This window comes from Microcaecilia unicolor, chromosome 2 (genome assembly GCF_901765095.1).
Source record: "Microcaecilia unicolor chromosome 2, aMicUni1.1, whole genome shotgun sequence".
In the NCBI taxonomy this organism is placed as follows: Eukaryota; Metazoa; Chordata; class Amphibia; order Gymnophiona; family Siphonopidae; genus Microcaecilia; species Microcaecilia unicolor.
Genome location: NC_044032.1, coordinates 234,888,868 through 234,907,038, shown reverse-complemented (window position 1 = coordinate 234,907,038; position 18,171 = coordinate 234,888,868). Strand labels below are relative to the sequence as shown.

At 43.5% G+C, this 18,171-nt stretch overlaps 1 protein-coding gene across 1 annotated transcript in view; it reads right to left on the bottom strand.

Moving 5' to 3' along the window:
- Positions 1 to 12,146: 12,146 nt before the first annotated feature.
- Positions 12,147 to 18,171, bottom strand: part of AK3 (adenylate kinase 3) — a 46,967-nt gene continuing 40,942 nt past the window's right edge. The window contains exon 5 of the mRNA XM_030193802.1: positions 12,147 to 15,252. Coding sequence (XP_030049662.1) covers positions 15,129 to 15,252 — 124 coding nt within the window. The 3' untranslated portion in view covers positions 12,147 to 15,128. The remainder of the gene's footprint in view (positions 15,253 to 18,171) is intronic.

Below are 18,171 nucleotides of genomic sequence, written 5' to 3'. Positions count from 1 at the left end.
TACTACTACTTATCATTTCTATAGCGCTACAAGGCATACGCAGCGCTGTACACCATTGCCATTATAGCCCCCAAAGTAGGAAAGATGTAACTTGTCAGTCATTCTACACCCGTATCATAAAACCATGTAATCATTGGCATTATTCTCAAGTCAACAACATATGCATGTTGGGATACATGATACACACTCAGCTGCACATCCATTAGTTACTGATGTATTGATCATCCTTCATTTGATTTCTAAACTTTCATGGAACTCAGTTTGAGATCAAACTAAGAATTTCTAGGGTAGGTGTGGTTCTAGTTGCACAGTTGACCATGCAAGACCAAGCAAAGGTTGATGCTTAAACTGCTTTTTTGTGACTACGTATGCTTAGCAAGCTAAAGCTCATGATTTTAGGATGGTCATAAAATCTGGTCTTATTGTGACATTATTATTTTAATGTCCTTTATCTTTATCTTCCAGGCGCAGCTAGATGCATTACAGTTGGCACAAAATCGGAAGACGTCCATATCGGTATAATCGAAACCCGATTTTGGACGTATCCAACTACAGTCCGTCGCAAGGACGTCCAAATTTCAAGGGGGCATGTCGGAAGCGTAGCGAAGGTGGCACTTGGGCGTGCCTAACACTTAGACGTCCTTGACCCATAATCAAAAAAAACAAGGACGTCCTTGACGAACACTTGGACGTTTTCACCTGGACGTGTTTTTATTACGAATAAGGCACAAAAAGGTGCCCAAAATGACCAGATGACCACCGGAATCAGGGATGACTTCCCGTTACTCCCCCAGTGGTCACTAACCCCCTCCCATCCTCAAAAAAACATCTTTAAAAATATGTCATGCTAGTCTCTGTGCCAGCTTCAGATGTCATACTCAGATCCATGACAGCGCATGCAGGTCCCAGGAGCAGTTTTAGTGAGTACTGCAGTGCACTTCATACAGGCGGACCCAGGCCCATACCCCCTCTACCTGTTACATTTGTGGAGGAAACAGTGAGCTCTCCAAAACCCACTGTACCCATATATAGGTGCCCCCCTTCACCTGTAAGGGCTATGGTAGTGGTGTACAGTTGGGGGTAGTGGATTTTGGGGGGCTCAGCACACAAGGTAAGGGAGCTATGTTCCTGGGAACATTTTATGAAGTCCAATGCAGTGCCCCCTAGAGTGCTCAGTTGGTGTCCTGGCATGTCAGGGGGACCAGTGCACTACAAATGCTGGCTCCTCCCACATCCAAATGGCTTGCATTTGAACATTTTTGACATGGACATCTTTGGTTTCGAAAATCGCCAAAACATCCATGTCTAGGGACGTCCAATTCTAGGGACGTCCAATGACTGTATTTTTGAAACGAAAGATGGACATCCATCTTGTTTCAAAAATATGGGTTTCCCGTCCCTGGATTTCGCCGTTTTGCAAGGACGTCCAAATCGCAACTTGGACGTTTCTTTCGAAAATGCCCCTCTATGTATGTTATCTTGTACTTTGCCTAGTTTTAGGGAGAATAGAAATGAACAAATATCCACCCAATTCTATTTGCTATGGCTGATCTTGTCCTGCATAGCACCCAGAGACTTTGTGATAAAATCATAAACTAACAAAAACCTATTTTTCAGGTAAGTAACTCAAACAATAATCAAGGCCAAAAAACCCTCCCAAAACACCCTGCAAATTCTAATACTGGATATGATCAACATCCAGTAATTTACTATTATGAAAACTCAAATCAGCAACTGAAATGGAACAGTCACACATCCTACCTCCCCTAGAAATTATATAAATGACACTGAAAAAAAATAATGCTTAGCACTATTCTATAAACGGCACTCAAAGTTAGGTGCCATTTATAGACTAGTGCTTAGCACCAGAATTTGCAACTACTTTTAGGCATGATCATTTACACCAACTGAACACTGATGTAAATCCTTGTGCCTAAATTAGGCACGGATCCCCCTTATGCTATATCAGCGCTTATAAATTTCAGGAACACCCGTGATCTGCCCCTAATCCTCCCCCCATAGATGGCCTTTTGTATGGGATGAAGTAGCTTGTGGTGTTTCGAGGTTCCATTGATTTAGGAAGGATGTTAGATTTCTGGTGTTGGAGTCATGATGTTTTTCTAGGTGCAGATTAATATCTCCTAAAGAGATGACATAGTAACATAGTAAATGATGGCAGATAAAGACTTATACGGTTTATCCAGTCTGCCCAACAAGATAAACTCCCTGGTGGGCAGATCCTGGCTACAGTAATACTTCGTACTTCACCAGGGTGATGCTCTCCTTCTAGGAGACCTCCCTCATCCAAGACAGCACAGGGGCTGCCAAGACTGGAGGTGGACGTATCTACAACGTCCTTGTAGATCTCCTCTCTGTACCTCTGTCTCCTTCAGCTCCTCCAAGTCTCCTACTCTAGCCTCAAGAGAACGGACCCATTCTCTGAGAGCTAAGAGCTCTTTGCATCGGGCTCATCAACTGGGAGATAATCATACATGTGACACTTAGTACAAAAGACTGGATAGCACCCCTCTCGCTGCTGGACTGTGATACTTCAGATGTATACCCGAATTTGATTCAGGGGTAGCATTACGAAGTCGGAGAAGTTTGTGCAGATGTTTGATACAAAATCCATAAATTTATCTTGAGCGTTAGACCAGCATCCTGGAGGATGATAGAAAAGTATGCAACATAATGGATCTGTTAGTGTGTTGGCGATTTTGTATGCCAGCATTTCAATAGCAGAGGATCTGTGTTCAGCAATAGGCTCTACTGTGAAGTAGGATTTATGAATTAAGGCAACTCCACCTCTTTTCTTTTTTGGGTCTGTTGATATGTATTATTTTATAGCCTGGTGGGCATAGGTCAAGTATTACTGGGTCATCCTTGAGATGCAACCATGTTTCTTTTATAAATAGAAATTCTCAGTGTTCATTTTCTATCCAATCTCTAACTATAGCTGATTTATTGACTACTGACCTGTTCTAAGAGAAGAGGACATTTCTCTGGTAAGTGAACATTATTTTCCTCTGTGCTTTGGGAACTTAAAGATTCGGGTTTAACGTAGGAATTGTAGGTTAGTGATAGGCAGAATAAAAATATATAAAAAAGCAAACTTTATTAACTAGTCTCCATACTATTTCCCCCCCTAGTTTTAAAGCATTAACAGATAGCCTCAAGCAGGCACAGCAGGACCTAGTTTAGTCTTAATTTATAATCATTCTAATTAGGATAACAAGGGAGGAGTGCTCTTATAGAGTTTAAATTACATTTTATTACTGTCTAAGAAGAAAACATTAAATAAATCATACAATACACCATATAAGTTAAAGACTTTAAAAAATATATATATTAGACTGATATCCTTAATACCTTAGCATGTTTTAAATTATTGAAAAACTAAAAAATACTAAGATGGAGACAGCAGTCCAGCAGCGAGAGGGGTGCTATCCAGTCTTTTGTACTAAGTGTCACATGTATGATTATCTCCCAGTTGATGAGCCCGATGCAAAGAGCTCTTAGCTCTCAGAGAATGGGTCCGTTCTCTTGAGGCTAGAGTAGGAGACTTGGAGGAGCTGAAGGAGACAGAGGTACAGAGAGGAGATCTACAAGGACGTTGTAGATACGTCCACCTCCAGTCTTGGCAGCCCCTGTGCTGTCTTGGATGAGGGAGGTCTCCTAGAAGGAGAGCATCACCCTGGTGAAGTACGAAGTATTACTGTAGCCAGGATCTGCCCACCAGGGAATGCACTGTCCTCTCGCACCAAGGATATGTCTCTGAGAACTTCTGCCCAAGCGGGAAGGGTTAGGACAGCTGTTGTAGTTTGTGATTCAATCATAATGCATGTAGATAACTGGGTGGCTGGTGGACGTGAGGATCACCTGGGTCACTTGCCTGCCTGGTGCGAAGGTAGCAGACCTCAAGTGTCACCTAGACAGGATCTTAGATAGTGCTGGGGAGGAGCTGGCTGTCTTGGTACGTGTGGGTACCAATGACATAGGAAAGTGTGGCAGGGAGTTTCTGGAAGCCAAATTTAGGCTCTTAGGTAGAAAGCTGAAGTCCAGATCGATCAGGGTAGCATTTTCAGAGATGCTCCCCATTCCATGCACAGGACCCAAAAGGCAGGCAGAGCTCCGAAGTTTCAATGTGCGGTTGAGACGATGGTGCAGGGATGAGGGATTTAGATTTGTTAGGAACTGGACGGCATTCTGGGAAAGGGGGAAACTGTTCCGAAAGGATGGGCTCTAGCTTAACTGGGATGGAACCAGGCTGCTGGCTCTAGCTTTTAAAGTGGAGATAGAGTAGCTTTTAAACTAGAATGGGGGAGGGGGAGCCGACAGTGGCCCAGGAGCGCATGGTTCGGTGTGGAGTATCCTTGAAAGATATATTGAAATAGGACATTTAGGGAATTCCAGTAGAGAGGTTTCAACAATGCTGAAAGTAAGCCATGTGTGCTTAATGAGGGAGCAGGGTAAAGGATGCACATTATCTTCTTCAACTTCTAAGCAGCTTGTAGATCAAAAGGAAAAAAAAACAAAATTTGAAGAGCCTGTATACAAATGCAGAAGCCTAAAAAATAAGATGGGGGAGTTAGAGAATATAGCACTAAATGATGAAATAGATATAACAGGCATCTCAAAGACTTGGTGGAAAGAGGACAATCAATGGGACACTGTGTTAGGGTACAAATTGTATTGCAATGATAGAGAGGATCAAATTAGAGGGGAATTGACTCAAATAAAATAAATATTCCACATAAAACAGCAGTGTGGAATCATTATGGATAGAAATTCTATGTGTGAAGGGAAGGACTATTCTTGTAGGGCTGAACTACTGTCTGCCGGGACAGAGATTAGGAAAGCTGGCAAATTGGGCAATGTTCGAATTTGGAGTGTTACAGATATATCACATCCCTCTGTGATTTGTGAACTAAATAGGAAGTTTGATAAAACTGCAGGTCGGTTAATATCACATAAAATGAAATCAAATGTGAACAAGACAAAAGCCCTGATTTTCAGCAGTGCAACAGCAAATTCTCTATCAGTACCACTTATTATGGATATTAGGATTGATGCGGGAGGTAATGGTGCTGGGGCCGCTTGATAACAGTAATCATAATATGATCGGATTTGATATTACCTTTGAAGTAAGTATACATCAAAAATTTACATATGGCGTGGATGCTGTTCAAAAACACCATCCTGGAAGCCCAGGTCAAATACATTCTGCATATTAAAAAAGGAGGATGGAAGACCAAACGACAGCCGGCATGGTTAAAAAGTGAGGTGAAGGAAGCTATTAGAGCTAAAAGAAAATCCTTCAGAAAATGGAAGAAGGAACTGACTGAAAATAATAAGAAACAGCATAAGGAATGTCAAGTCAAATGCAAAGCGCTGATAAGGAAGGCTAAGAGGGACTTAAAAAAAAAGATTGCGTTGGAGGCAAAAACACATAGTAAAATTTTTTTTAGGTATATTAAAAGCAGGAAGCCAGCAAAAGAATCGGTTGGACTGCTAGATGACCAAGGAGTAAAAGGGGCGATCAGGGAAGACAAAGCCGTAGCGGAGAGATTAATGAATTCTTTGCTTTGGTCTTCACCGAGGAAGATTTGGGTGGGATACCGGTGCTGGAAATGGTATTCGAAGCTGACGAGTTGGAGAAACTTAATGAATTCTCTGTAACCCTGGAGGATGTAATGGGGCAGTTCTACAAACTGAAGAGTAACAAATCTCCTAGACCAGATGGTATTCATCCCAGAGTACTGATAGAACTGAAAAATGAGCTTGCAGAGCTATTATTAGTAATATGTAATTTATCCTTAAAATCGAGTGTGGTACCAAAAGATTGGAGGGTGGCCAATATAACGCCGATTTTTCAAAAAAGGTTCCAGAGGAGATTCGGGAAATTATAGACTGGTGAGTCTGACGTCGGTGCCGGGCAAAATGGTAGAGACTATTATTAAGAACAAAATTACAGAGCATATTCAAAAGCATGGATTACTGAGACAAAGTCAACATGGATTTAGTGAAGGGAAATCTTGCCTCACCAATCTACTACATTTCTTTGAAGGGGTTAACAAACATGTGGATAAAGGTGAGCCGGTTGATACTGTGTATCTGGATTTTCAGAAGGCGTTTGACAAAGTACCTCATGAAAGACTCCAGAAGAAATTGGAGAGTCATGGGATAGGAGGTAGTGTTCTATTGTGGATTAAAAACTGGTTAAAAGATAGAAAACAGAGAGTAGGGTTAAATGGTCAGTATTCTCAAAGGAGAAGGGTAGTTAGTGGGATTCCCCAGGGGTCTGTGCTGGGACTGCTGCTTTTTAACATATTTATAAATGACCTAGAGATGGGAGTAACTAGTGAGGTAATTAAATTTGCTGATGACACAAAGTTATTCAAAGTCATTAAATCGCGGGAGGATTGTGAAAAATTACAAGAGGACCTTACGTTACTGGGAGACTGGGTGTCCTATCCTTTTGAACTCCGGCAAACGAAGTGACATATTGTCAGCCTTTACTCTTTCCCCTTCCTTACCCTCCTCAGTTATTTCTCTTTCCCTTTCTGATATTGCCTATATGCTTGTTGTATTATTGTACATTTTTGAAACTGCTGTACGCCACATTGAGCCTGCCTGTGGGTGGGAATACTGTGGGATATAAATACTATAAATAAATGGCAGATGATGTTTAATGTGAACAAGTGCAAAGTGATGCATGTGGGAAAGAGGAACCCGAATTATAGCTACGTCATGCAAGGTTCCATGTTAGGAGTCACGGACCAAGAAAGGGATCTAGGTGTCGTCGTTGATGATACGTTGAAACCTTCTGTTCAGTGTGCTGCTGTGGCTAAGAAAGCAAATAGAATGTTAGGTATTTATTAGGAAAGGAATGGAAAACAAAAATGAGGATGTTATAATACCTTTATATCGCTCCATGGTGTGACCACACCTCGAATATTGTGTTCAGTTCTGGTCACCGGATCTCAAAAAAGATTTAGTGGAATTAGAAAGGGTGCAGAGAAGGGTGATGAAAACGATAAAGAGGATGGAACGACTTCCCTATGAGGAAAGGCTAAAGCGACTAGGGCTCTTCAGCTTGGAGAAAAGGCGGCTGAGGGGAGATATGATAGAGGTCTATAAAATAATGAGTGAAGTTGAATGGGTAGATGTGAAGCGTCTGTTTACACTTTCCAAAAATACTAGGACTAGGGGGCATGCGATGAAGCTACAATGTAGTAAATTTAAAACCAATCGTAGAAAATGTTTCTTCACTCAACGTGTAATTGGGCTCTGGAATTCGTTGCCAGAGAATGTGGTTGGGGCGGTTAGCTTAGCGGAGTTTAAAAAAGGTTTGGACGGCTTCCTAAAGGAAAAGTCCATAGACCATTATTAAATGGACTTGGGGAAAATCCACTATTTCTGGGATAAGCAGTATAAAATGTTTTGTACTTTTTTGGAATCTTGCCAGGTATTTGTGACATGGATTGGCCACTGTTGGAAATAAGATGCTGGGCTTGATGGACCTTTGGTCTTTCCCAGTATGACAATACTAATGTAATTATGTTCAGTTCCTGAAGCTCTTGGGAGCAGCCTTTAACAATCAACTAAATTTTCAGGTACATATCTTATCTCTCACCCAGAAATGCACTTTTTATGAGATTACAATTTATTTTATTTATTTTCAGTATTTATATACTGCCTAGACCTAAGCAGTTTACAATTTTCTTTTCAGGTAATGATCCTGTCCCTAATGGGCTCACAATCTAGTATTATATTGTACCTGGGGCAATGGAGGGTTAAGTGACTTGCCCAGAGGGAACTGAACTTGGTTCCCTGGGATCTCAACCCACTGCTGATCGTTAGGCAGCAGCAGAAATCAAACCCAGTTCACCAAGTCCACAACCTGCAGCACTAACCATTGGGCCACTCCTACACGCTCCACAGAAGACTGGGGCTAAGTTGATTACAAGAGCTACGCACTGGGATCTCTTTATACAATTACTACAACAGGAACACTGGTTACCGGTTTCAGCAAGGGTTCCCTGAAAAATCTTAACAGGATTTCCTCTATTCCTATTTTACCTGCTTAATCCGTACATTCTCACTCGTTCACTACCATTGTCCCAACAATCTCTTCTGGTGATCCTGTCCTTTCATCAGATTTGTTTTGATAATAAACGTTCCTCAACTTTCTCAGTCATGGGCCCTTCTTTGAAGAATAATCTCCCTCTAAACTTCTGTATGAATCCTCATATCTTACATTTAAAACAAGTTTAAAAACACACTTCTTTGAAAAAGTTTAAAAAAAACCAAATATGTTATAACATATTTACCCATATAATCCTGCTATACAAGTCTCCATATCCTAGTGGTTAGTGAAATGGTCTAAGAACGAGGGGCACTGGGTTCAAGTCCCACTGCAGCTCGTGACTCTGGGCAGCCCTCCATTCCCTTATGGCCTACATTTCTGGCTATAGGTTACAACTGGACACTGAAACCACACTGTAATCTAAAACTTTATCTATGATTATAGTAATTTCTTTCCTATTTTAATTGATTTGATGTAAATGTAAAATTGCACAGATAGTGTTACCCACTGAGTGGTATAGCAAATAAAAAATACATCTATGATCAACTCTGTAATCCTAAATCAGTGAAAAAAGTGAAGATACTTACCTGTAACAGGTATTCTCTGAGGACAGCACGCCTTATATTCTCACACATGGGTAATGCGATCTCATGTTGCTCGGTCCAGAGCTTATGACAAGCTGAAAAGAGCTCTGTGGAGCGCGAGACATGCTTCACTGCACATGCACGAGTGCCTTCCCACCCGCTGCGAGCGTTTGGTTACCGCAGTACAGTATTACAGCATAGGTGACAACAGGACAAAAAAAAAAGAAGACAACTCCAAGAAAAGGCAAGAGGGTTGTGAGAATATAAGGCCTGCTGTCCTTGGAGAATACCTGCTACAGGTAAGTATCTTCACTTTCTCCGAGAACAAAGCAGGCCTATGTATTCTCACACAAGGGGAATACCTAGCTACTAGGCTCACCGAAAACAACCACCACTGGTGAACTGGGCCTCGCAACGGAGAGGACATAACAGTGATCAACCTGAAACTATATACAACTATGTGAGTGCAGCCTGGAACAGAAGAAAATGGGCCTAGGGGATCAAAGCTGGATTCTAGACCCCAAACAGATTCTGCAATACTGACTGTCCAAACCGACTACTTATTCTTACAAATGGGGAATACCTAGCATCCAGGCTCACCAAAAACAACAAACATTGGTCAATTGGGCTTCGCAAAGGTGAGGACATAACACACATTAACCTGAAACTATATAAAATCTGAATGAGAGTGCAGCCTGGAACAGAATAAAATGGGCCTAGGAGGGTGGAGTTGGATTCTAGACCCCAAATAGATTCTACAACACTTGTCTGCCCGAACTGTCACGTTGGGTATCCTGCTCAAGGCAGTAGTGCGATGTGAATGTATGGACCAAAGACCACATTGCAGCCTTGCAAATTTCTTCAATGGAGGCTGACATTGTGAGCCTTGACATGATTCTCCAGGGTCAGCCCAGCCTGGGTATAAGTGAAAGAAATGCAATCTGCCAACTCATTAAAGATTGTGCGTTTCCTGATGGCGACCCCCATCCTGTTGGGATTATAAAAGAAACAGAAAGTTGAGTGGACTGTCTGTGGGGCTTAGTCCGCTCCATGTAATAGGCCAATGCTCACTTTTAAGTCCAAGGTGTGCAAGACACTCTCGCCAGGATGGGCATGAGGTCGGGGAAAAAATTTTGGCAAGACAACTGGTTCAGATGGAACTCCAACACCACCTTAGGCAGGAACTTAGGGTGCGTGCGGAGGACTACTCTGTTGTTATAAAACTTTCCACCACTAAGGCCTGAAGCTCACTAAACCAAGAAAATGACCTTCCAGGTCAAGTACTTCAGATGACAGGAATCCTGTGGCTCGAAAGGAGCTTTCATCAGCTGGGTGAGAATGACGTTGAGGTCCCATGACAAAGGTGGAGGTTTGACAGGGGGCTTTGACAACTTCTCATGAAAAGAAACAACTAGAAGCTGTCCAGAGATGGGCTTACCATCTACACGTTGATGGTAAGCACTAATTGCACCGAGGGTGAACCCTTATGGAGTTGATTTTGAGACCAGACTCAGAGAGGTGCAGAAGTCATACAAGCAAGGTGTGTGTAGGACACGAAATGGGATCTAGGGCCTTGCCCTCACACCAGACGGTAAATCTCTTCCAGCAAGACCCGGGAGACACCCTCTGGCAGACCCAAGAAAACAAATTCTAGGCTCTCAACATCCAGGCTGTGAGGGTCATAGACTGGAGGTTAGGATGAAGAAGAAACCCCTTGTTCTGCGTGATCAGCGTCAGAAAACAGTCCAATCTCTATGGATCTTCGGAAGATAACTCCAGAAGAAGACGGAACCAGATCTGTTGAGGACAGTGAGGCATGATCAGTATCAAGGTCTAGTGGTTTTGCTTTTCAACAAAGTCTTCTCCACAAGAGGTATGGGAGGATACTAATACAGAAGTCCTGTCCCCCAATGAAGGAGGAAGGCATCCGACAATAGTCGGTCGTGGGCCTGGAGCCTGGAACAGAACTGAGGGACCTTGTGATTGATGTGAGTGGCAAAGAGATCCACTGATGGGGTGCCCCACATTTGGAAGATCTCACGGGCAACGCCCATGTTGAGAAACCACTTGTGTGGTTGCATGACCCTGCTCAGTCTGTCAGCCAGGCTGTTTTTACCCGCCAGATAAGTGGCGCAAAGGAGCATTCCATGCCAGAGAGTCCAGTGCCATATCCGAATAGCCTCCTGACACAGTGGGCGTGTTGGTTTAATACATTGCAACCTGATTGTCTGTTTGAATGAGTATAATTTAGTGCGACAACCAATCTCTGAAAGCTTTTAGAGCATTCCAAATAGCCTGAAGTTCCAGGAGATTGATCTGGAGATCCGTTTCCTGGGAGGTCCTGTGAAGCCTGTCTACATGGGCTCTCCAACTGAAGCGAGATGCATCCGTCATCAGCACTTTCTGCGGCTGAGGAATTTGGAATGGAAGTCCTAGAGTTAAATTGGATCAAATGGTCCACCACAACATGGAACAAGTCAGCTCAGGGGACACTTGAATGACATCTTCCAGGTTCCCGGTGGCTTGACACCACTGAGAAACTAGGGTCCACTGAGCAGTTCTCATGTGAAAATGGGTCATGTGTATCACAAACTGTGGACGCCATGTGTCCCAACAATCTCAACATCTGCCGAGCTCTGACCTGCTGAGAGGTGTGAACCCAAGAAGCCACTGTGACTACAGAGTCCGCTCTCGGCCCCTAGAGGAAGGCTCAAACCTTATGCAAATTGAGCAGGGCTCCAATGAACTACAATTGCTGGGCAGTGTGTAGATGGACTTGGGGTAGAACACTAGTTGCTCCAGCACCTGAATAGTCCTCTGCATGGACTCCAACGTGCTCTTCACCAGCCAATCAATGAGATAAGGAAACACATGGATTTCCAGTCTGCGTAGTGACGCTGCGACTGCCGCTATACATTTCATAAATACCCTGGGAGCTGATGTGAGGCCAAATGGCAACACGCGGTACTGGAAGTGCTGTGTTCCCAACCGAAATAGAACATACTTCTTGTGGGCTGGAAGTATCGGGATGTATGTATATGCATCCTTTAAGTCTAGAGACCATAGCCAATTGTTTTCCTGAATCATGGGGGAGAAAGGTGCCCAGTGAAACCATCCTAAACTTTTCTTTCACCAGGAATTTGTTCAGGCTCCTTAGGTTCAGGATGGGACGAATCCCCCCTGTCTTCTTTTACACAAAGAAGTGCCTGGAACAGAATCCCCACCCTTCCATCCATGGTGAAACAGGCTCAACTGCATGGGCCTTCAGAAGAGCTGAGAGTTCCTCTGCAAGTACCAGCTTGTGCTGAGAGCTGAAGGAATGAACTCTTGGTGAGCAATTTGGAGGTTTCTGATGCCAAATGACAGCGTATCCTAGTCAAATTATTTGAAGAACCCACTGGTTGGAGGTTAGAAGGGGGCCACCTTTCTTGAAAAAACTACAGCTCCCCTCCCCCCCCCCCCCCCCCCCCGACTGGCAAGTCATCCAGAATGGACACTGGGACAGCAGTTTTGCTGGAGCCAGTCAAAAACACATCCATTTCTGTGACTGTGGAGCACCAGGAGAATTAGGCGCACACTGTTGATGCAAACAAGCACGTTGGGGCTGAGCCTGAAAAGGCAGGCAAGAGGAGGTAGTGTACCTACGCCTCTGCGAATATGTACCCCTTCTCGTGCAGAATGTGCCCAGCGGGAAAGAGAAGAGATGATATCGGTGTGTTTTTTTATTTGATCAGTGACCTCCTCAACCTTCTCTCCAAAATGATTATCCCCCGGTACAGGGCATCCTCCAACCTCTGCTGAACCTCAGGTTCCAAGTCATAGACACACAGCCATGAGAGTCTGCACATCGCTATACTTTGAGCAGAGATCCTGGATCATAGGTGCCCCTGGCCAAGAACTTACGACACACCTTCTGCTCCTTGGCCAACTGGCGAAGTGATTCAGCCAAATCTAGTATCTTGCGCACCGAGTCCAAGTAAATGCTCATGAACAGCTGGTATGATTGTATACATGACTCAAGCATAGAGGCCTGAAACATCTTGCTCCCAAAAGAGTCCAAGGTTCTAGCTTCTCTGTATGGGGGCTCCAAAGCATAGTCCCTAGAACTGTCGGCCCTTTTGAGTGCAGATTCAACTACAAAGGAACGATGAGGCAACTGAGGCTTTTCAAACCCAGGGATGCTATGAATCCACTAAATTGTATCGATCTTCTTAGGCAGTACCAGGACAGACAGAGGAGACTCTCAGTTCCACATGAGAACATCCTGTAGGATATCATGCAGTGGTACAGTCACTAGGAGAAGACTCATAGTCCAGAACTTCGAGCATCTTGGCTCATCCTCCACCTCCAAAGGAAATGGAATGGCAGCCGCCATTTCCTTGACAAAAGAGGGAAAGGAAAGGCTCTCAGCAGGAGGCTTTCTCATTTCCTGTGGAGGGGAGGGGTCGGAAGGAATGCCATAAGACACCCTCCCAGAAGTACCATGGATACTCCCCCAACTCCCATGAGCACTCCTCATTGGTGTCAGTCATAACCTCCTCATGGGAGGGCTGAGACCAAGCCTGCCTCGACATAGAGGAACGATGTCCTCGAGAGAGGCATCAAGGAGTCGGCTCCTGCCTTGACTCCAGCGAAGCTTCCTCCACCAATGTTGAGGAGGTACTGGATTGGGTGGCAGTCAACACCAGCATCAGAGGCCGCACTGCAGGCTGAAGGCCAAGCAGGTCCACAATGAGAGGCATAGTAGGTGCAAGCACCCCAGATGCCGATGCACTCCGTTGCAAGAAGCCAGCCAGCAGCTCAGGGAGTGAGGCCCAGATGCCCTCATCGAGGGCCGACATCAGGGAAGGATGGGGCATCGGTTCAGAGACAGACTGCAGAACTGCTGGGGTCAAGGCAGGAGGCTGGTCCTGGCTGCTCTGAGACATCCACACCTGCACCTCTTTTATGAAGAGGAAGCGGCCCTCCCTGCGCCAATGCTTCTCATGTGCCAAATCCCTCGGCGCCCTGGAGTTCATGGCACCTTGCGTTGAGGGGGATCAATGCTGATGTTCTTGGCCTTCGCCCGAAGCCAGTCACTGAAGCTCCTCAGTGCCGACAAAGAAAGATGAAGTCGAATCCTTACATTGCCTCAGGGTCGGATCCGACGTAGGCCAGTCCCGGGAGCCCTGCACAGCTGTCAGCGTTGAGGCAGGTAGAGACCCACTCAATGCACAACTGCTCCCAGTGTCCATAGTTTGAGCAGCCACACATACCAATGCTCCCGATGCAATACTTGACGTTGATGTCGAGGATTCAGACTGGGCTCCAAACATTTGTTCCCGCTGAGCCTTTCTGGCCTACTGGGTCCTTTTCTTCATACAGACATAGGACACAGTTAGGACTATGATCAGGCCCTTGGCACTGAAGACACCAAGAATGGGTGTCCTTGCCAGAGATGGTCCGACTGCACCGGGTATAGCGCTTGGAGCCACTGGGAACTTGAGTGGACATGTAAGGAAAAACCTCTGCAACCAAATCAAACAAAGCGATGGTGCCACAAAAAGGGGCAAGGCAGTAGAAAAAAAAAGAATGGGCCAAAGTCAAGGCCTAAAAGCAGCCTGATCACACGGAAAACAAAGGAAAATTAAAAGCGGGGAAAAAAACTAACACAATAAGGGAAGAGGGAAAAAGGACCTGAACACAGGCACACAACTTTTCCTTAGAACCTCTCTTATATTAACTTAAAGTGAGTAGGGAGATCAGAGGAGTGAAGATAGGGTCAGTTCATGTAAAGCATTTAGCTTTTCCAGACAGAAAAATCCTGTGATACTTTTGACCCAACCAGACAAAACCCTGCCAGTAGTGAGAAAAATGTTTCAAAATTATGGCTCCTAAAAAATCACTGTAAACACACCAAAAAAGTTCTACCAGACCAAGCTGTGAGGAGCAGCAGAAAAACACAACCACTCCTCACCATGGTTTAAAAAAGGAAAAAAAAAAGAACTGCAGTAACCACGCTCTCGTGGTGGGTGGGAAAGCACTCACGCATGTGTGGTAGCGCATGTCTCGCACTCCACAGAGCTCTTTTCAGCTTGTCATAAGCTCTAGACCAGGCAACATGGAATCGCATTACCCATGTATGAGAATACATAGGCCTGCCTGTCCTTGAAGAATTATAAAATTTCTTATTTGTTTAATTTGAATAAGTCTAGTTGTACAAAATATGCTTTCAATGAGAATCAAAGACTAATTAGAACTCACCAGTTATGTTTTCACATTAATTAAAAATGCTACAGATGGCACAAACCTGATCTGAGCTATTGCAGTCCAACCTCAAACATAGCCAAAATAAAAAAGTATTTTCACTCAGGAATATAATCTTTAAAATATTCACATTCTTTTTTTTTTTTAGCAGATACAGTCCTACAGAGTCCTTTCAAATTCAGCTGTCTCCTTCTGTTCATGTTTAGTGTTCATCTCTGACTAGCAGCCTCCTTCTGGCTCACATCCGGTAGCTTGGTGCACAGGAAGGCATGCACGTGGGGCCAGATCTTGTTTGTCTCTGTTCCAGAGAATGTTTCCAGCACACCTTTGTTTCTAAAGGGTAAAGAGAGAAAAAAAAGTAATAAGGAAAATTCATGCAATGCAAATTGAGACCTCATGACAGTTTCTGGAAGTCAGGAAGGCTCACATATTGAATTGTTTTTTTTTAATTCCTTCTGGGAATTCCCAATATCCTTGTATTATGATAATACTAACTCCTGCATTCTCCTATTTCATAGCCTTCATTAGTCATAACCACACTCTTCTCCCTATTTTCAATATTTCAAACTTCCTATATAGGGAGAACTACTAGGCAACCCTTTCTGAATAATAAACTCCAAACTCCAAGGACAGATTAACTGCTGCTCTATTTGTAGAGGTGTATAATAAGATGTCCATTAATCCAGTTTACAGTAGGCCTTAAGCCTGCAGCTATATTGTATAATCTTTGGTCTAGTACTCCCCAAACTCCTTTTATTCCTTGGAAGCATCAAACGTTTCAGAGGGATCCATGCCTTTTTTTCTTTGCCACAAGAATCTCCCCAATCTTGTACTTATACCCATCAAATCTTTTTTTTGCACCAAGATAATGTGAAGTAACTGTAACATATACACCCATTTGGGGATAAGAATCATTTGTTACAAGTACACCCATCCCACAAGTGACACTGGAAAGGCTTCCTATCTTTTGAAATTTTAAAGTATACTCTTAAGCAAAAAGGTAACATTTACTTATACAGCAATGTAATATCCGTTGAAACATAACCCCCCCCCCCCCCCCCAAGTATTTAAAAGACCCACCTGTCTACCTAAGGGGAAATTGGCCTTGCCACTGATTGGATATAAGATTAATAGCCATTATCCCTGACTTACAAGATGAAATCACAGACCTGAATAAGAACCATAATTTTGAAACATTTTTCTCACTACTGGCAGGGTTTTGTCTGGTTGGGTCAAAAGTATCACAAGATTTGTCTGTCTGGAAAAGCTAAATGCTTTGCATGAACTGACCCTATCTTCACTCCTCTGTTCTCCCTACTCACTTTTTTTTTTTTTTTAATTTTTAACAAGAATCTTTATTAAAGGAATCCATGTATTACAACTGAAGCTGTTCAAATAAAAAAAAAACCATACAGGTCCCTTGTCATTAAACATCTGGTATACATACATTTCTCTACTGAGAACCTTCACACAACAGCAATAATTTTTCTTGTAACATTTAAACTTTTCAAATTTACCCCGCCCCTCACCCCTTCATGAAGAGGAATTCTATCCAACATTTTCACTTTAATGAATTTATCACAGGAGCCCACATCTGTTCCCATTTTGTTAGGGTTTTATGTTCCTTAGCCAGTAGCTTTTCCATGTCACTTATATACCTAACCAGATTATACCAACGGCGAATTGAAGGGCATTCATTCTTCTTCCACATCCGTGCAATCAACAATCGAGCTGCATTGAAGCAATGCTTAGCCAACAAGTTTCTTCCAGCACTAAGCCCGGCAATAGATCTATTAAATAAGAACACCGCCGGATCCCAAGGGATCTGTCCCTCCACCCACACCTGCACTCTTCCTTGCACCGACTTCCAAAATGCTTTTATTTTTCTACAGGTCCACCAAATATGCCCCATTGTGCCTTCCTGTCCACATCCCCTCCAGCATAATTTTGATGCCCCTGGGAACATATGGTGTAACCTCACCGGAGTGAGGTACCATCTGTATAGAACCTTTGTGCAGTTCTCTTGAATATTGACTGCCCTGGAGCTATGGACTGAGGCCCGCTCCATCTGCTGCCAAAGTTCAGGCGTATAAGTCACCTCCAGTTCCTTTTCCCATCTATCACGGTGCTTACCGCTAACCTCTAATGAATCCCTCATATGACCATATAATTTAGAGATCAATCCCTTAGTTTCTTCCGTCTCCACACACATTTTCTCTAACAAAGTAACCTCTCCCCTTAGTTTACTTTTTAGACCAGATGTCTGAAGAAAGTGAATAATCTGATTATACGCATACCTATCCTGTGGAGGTAAGTCATACTCAGCTGCTAGTTCTCCAAAAGTAATAAAATGTTCTTCTTTCATTAATTGTCCCCACCATATCAACCTATTCTTTCGCCAATTAATAAAAGGGGATGGGGAGCATCCAGGAGGGAACGTAGCATTATATGCTATAGGTGTCAAATGTGAGTCATGAAATCCTTTCACTCGTTCTATTTTATCCCAACATGAAAAAGTATATTGGATGATAGGGTTAAGAGACTGGGGAAGATATCTGTTTTTAGGCGTCAACCAGAGTAATTGCCCTAACTTTAACGGGCTACGAATCATAAATTGTTCCATTCTGATCCATAGTTTATGATCTGATTCATGAAACCATTCAATAGCAGCTTTTGCCTGGGCTGCTCTGTGGTATAACCCCAAATGTGGTACACCCAATCCACCCTTTCCTTTACGGGCTACATACAAAATAGATCTGGGAAGTCGAGGTTTACGACCCTGCCATATAAAGTGTTGAAGCTTGGTTTGTAGCGACCGAAGCATACGGTCATCAATTGGCAAAGGGATAGACTGAAAAAGATATAACAGTCGTAGTAATATGTTCATTTTAACTGTTGCTATTCGCCCAAACCATGACAAATACACTGGATTCCATCTATCCAGATCTTTGCCCAGTTCCTTTATTAGTGGTAAATAGTTAACTGCACTCATATCTTCCATCTTCCGTGTGAGTGTTACACCCAAATATCTTATTCCCTGGGTGACCCAAGTTAACGGGTAAAGCTGGCGACAGGTCTGATACTCATCTCTTCCATCTCTACTGCCATCGCCTCAGTCTTTGTATAATTGATTTTGAAACCCGAGACTTGGCTATACAATTCAATTTCAGCAAACACTGCCGGTATTGATGTCAAGGGAGAGGTAAGTGTCAGCAAAACATCATCCGCAAAGAGGGCAATTTTTTATTCCCA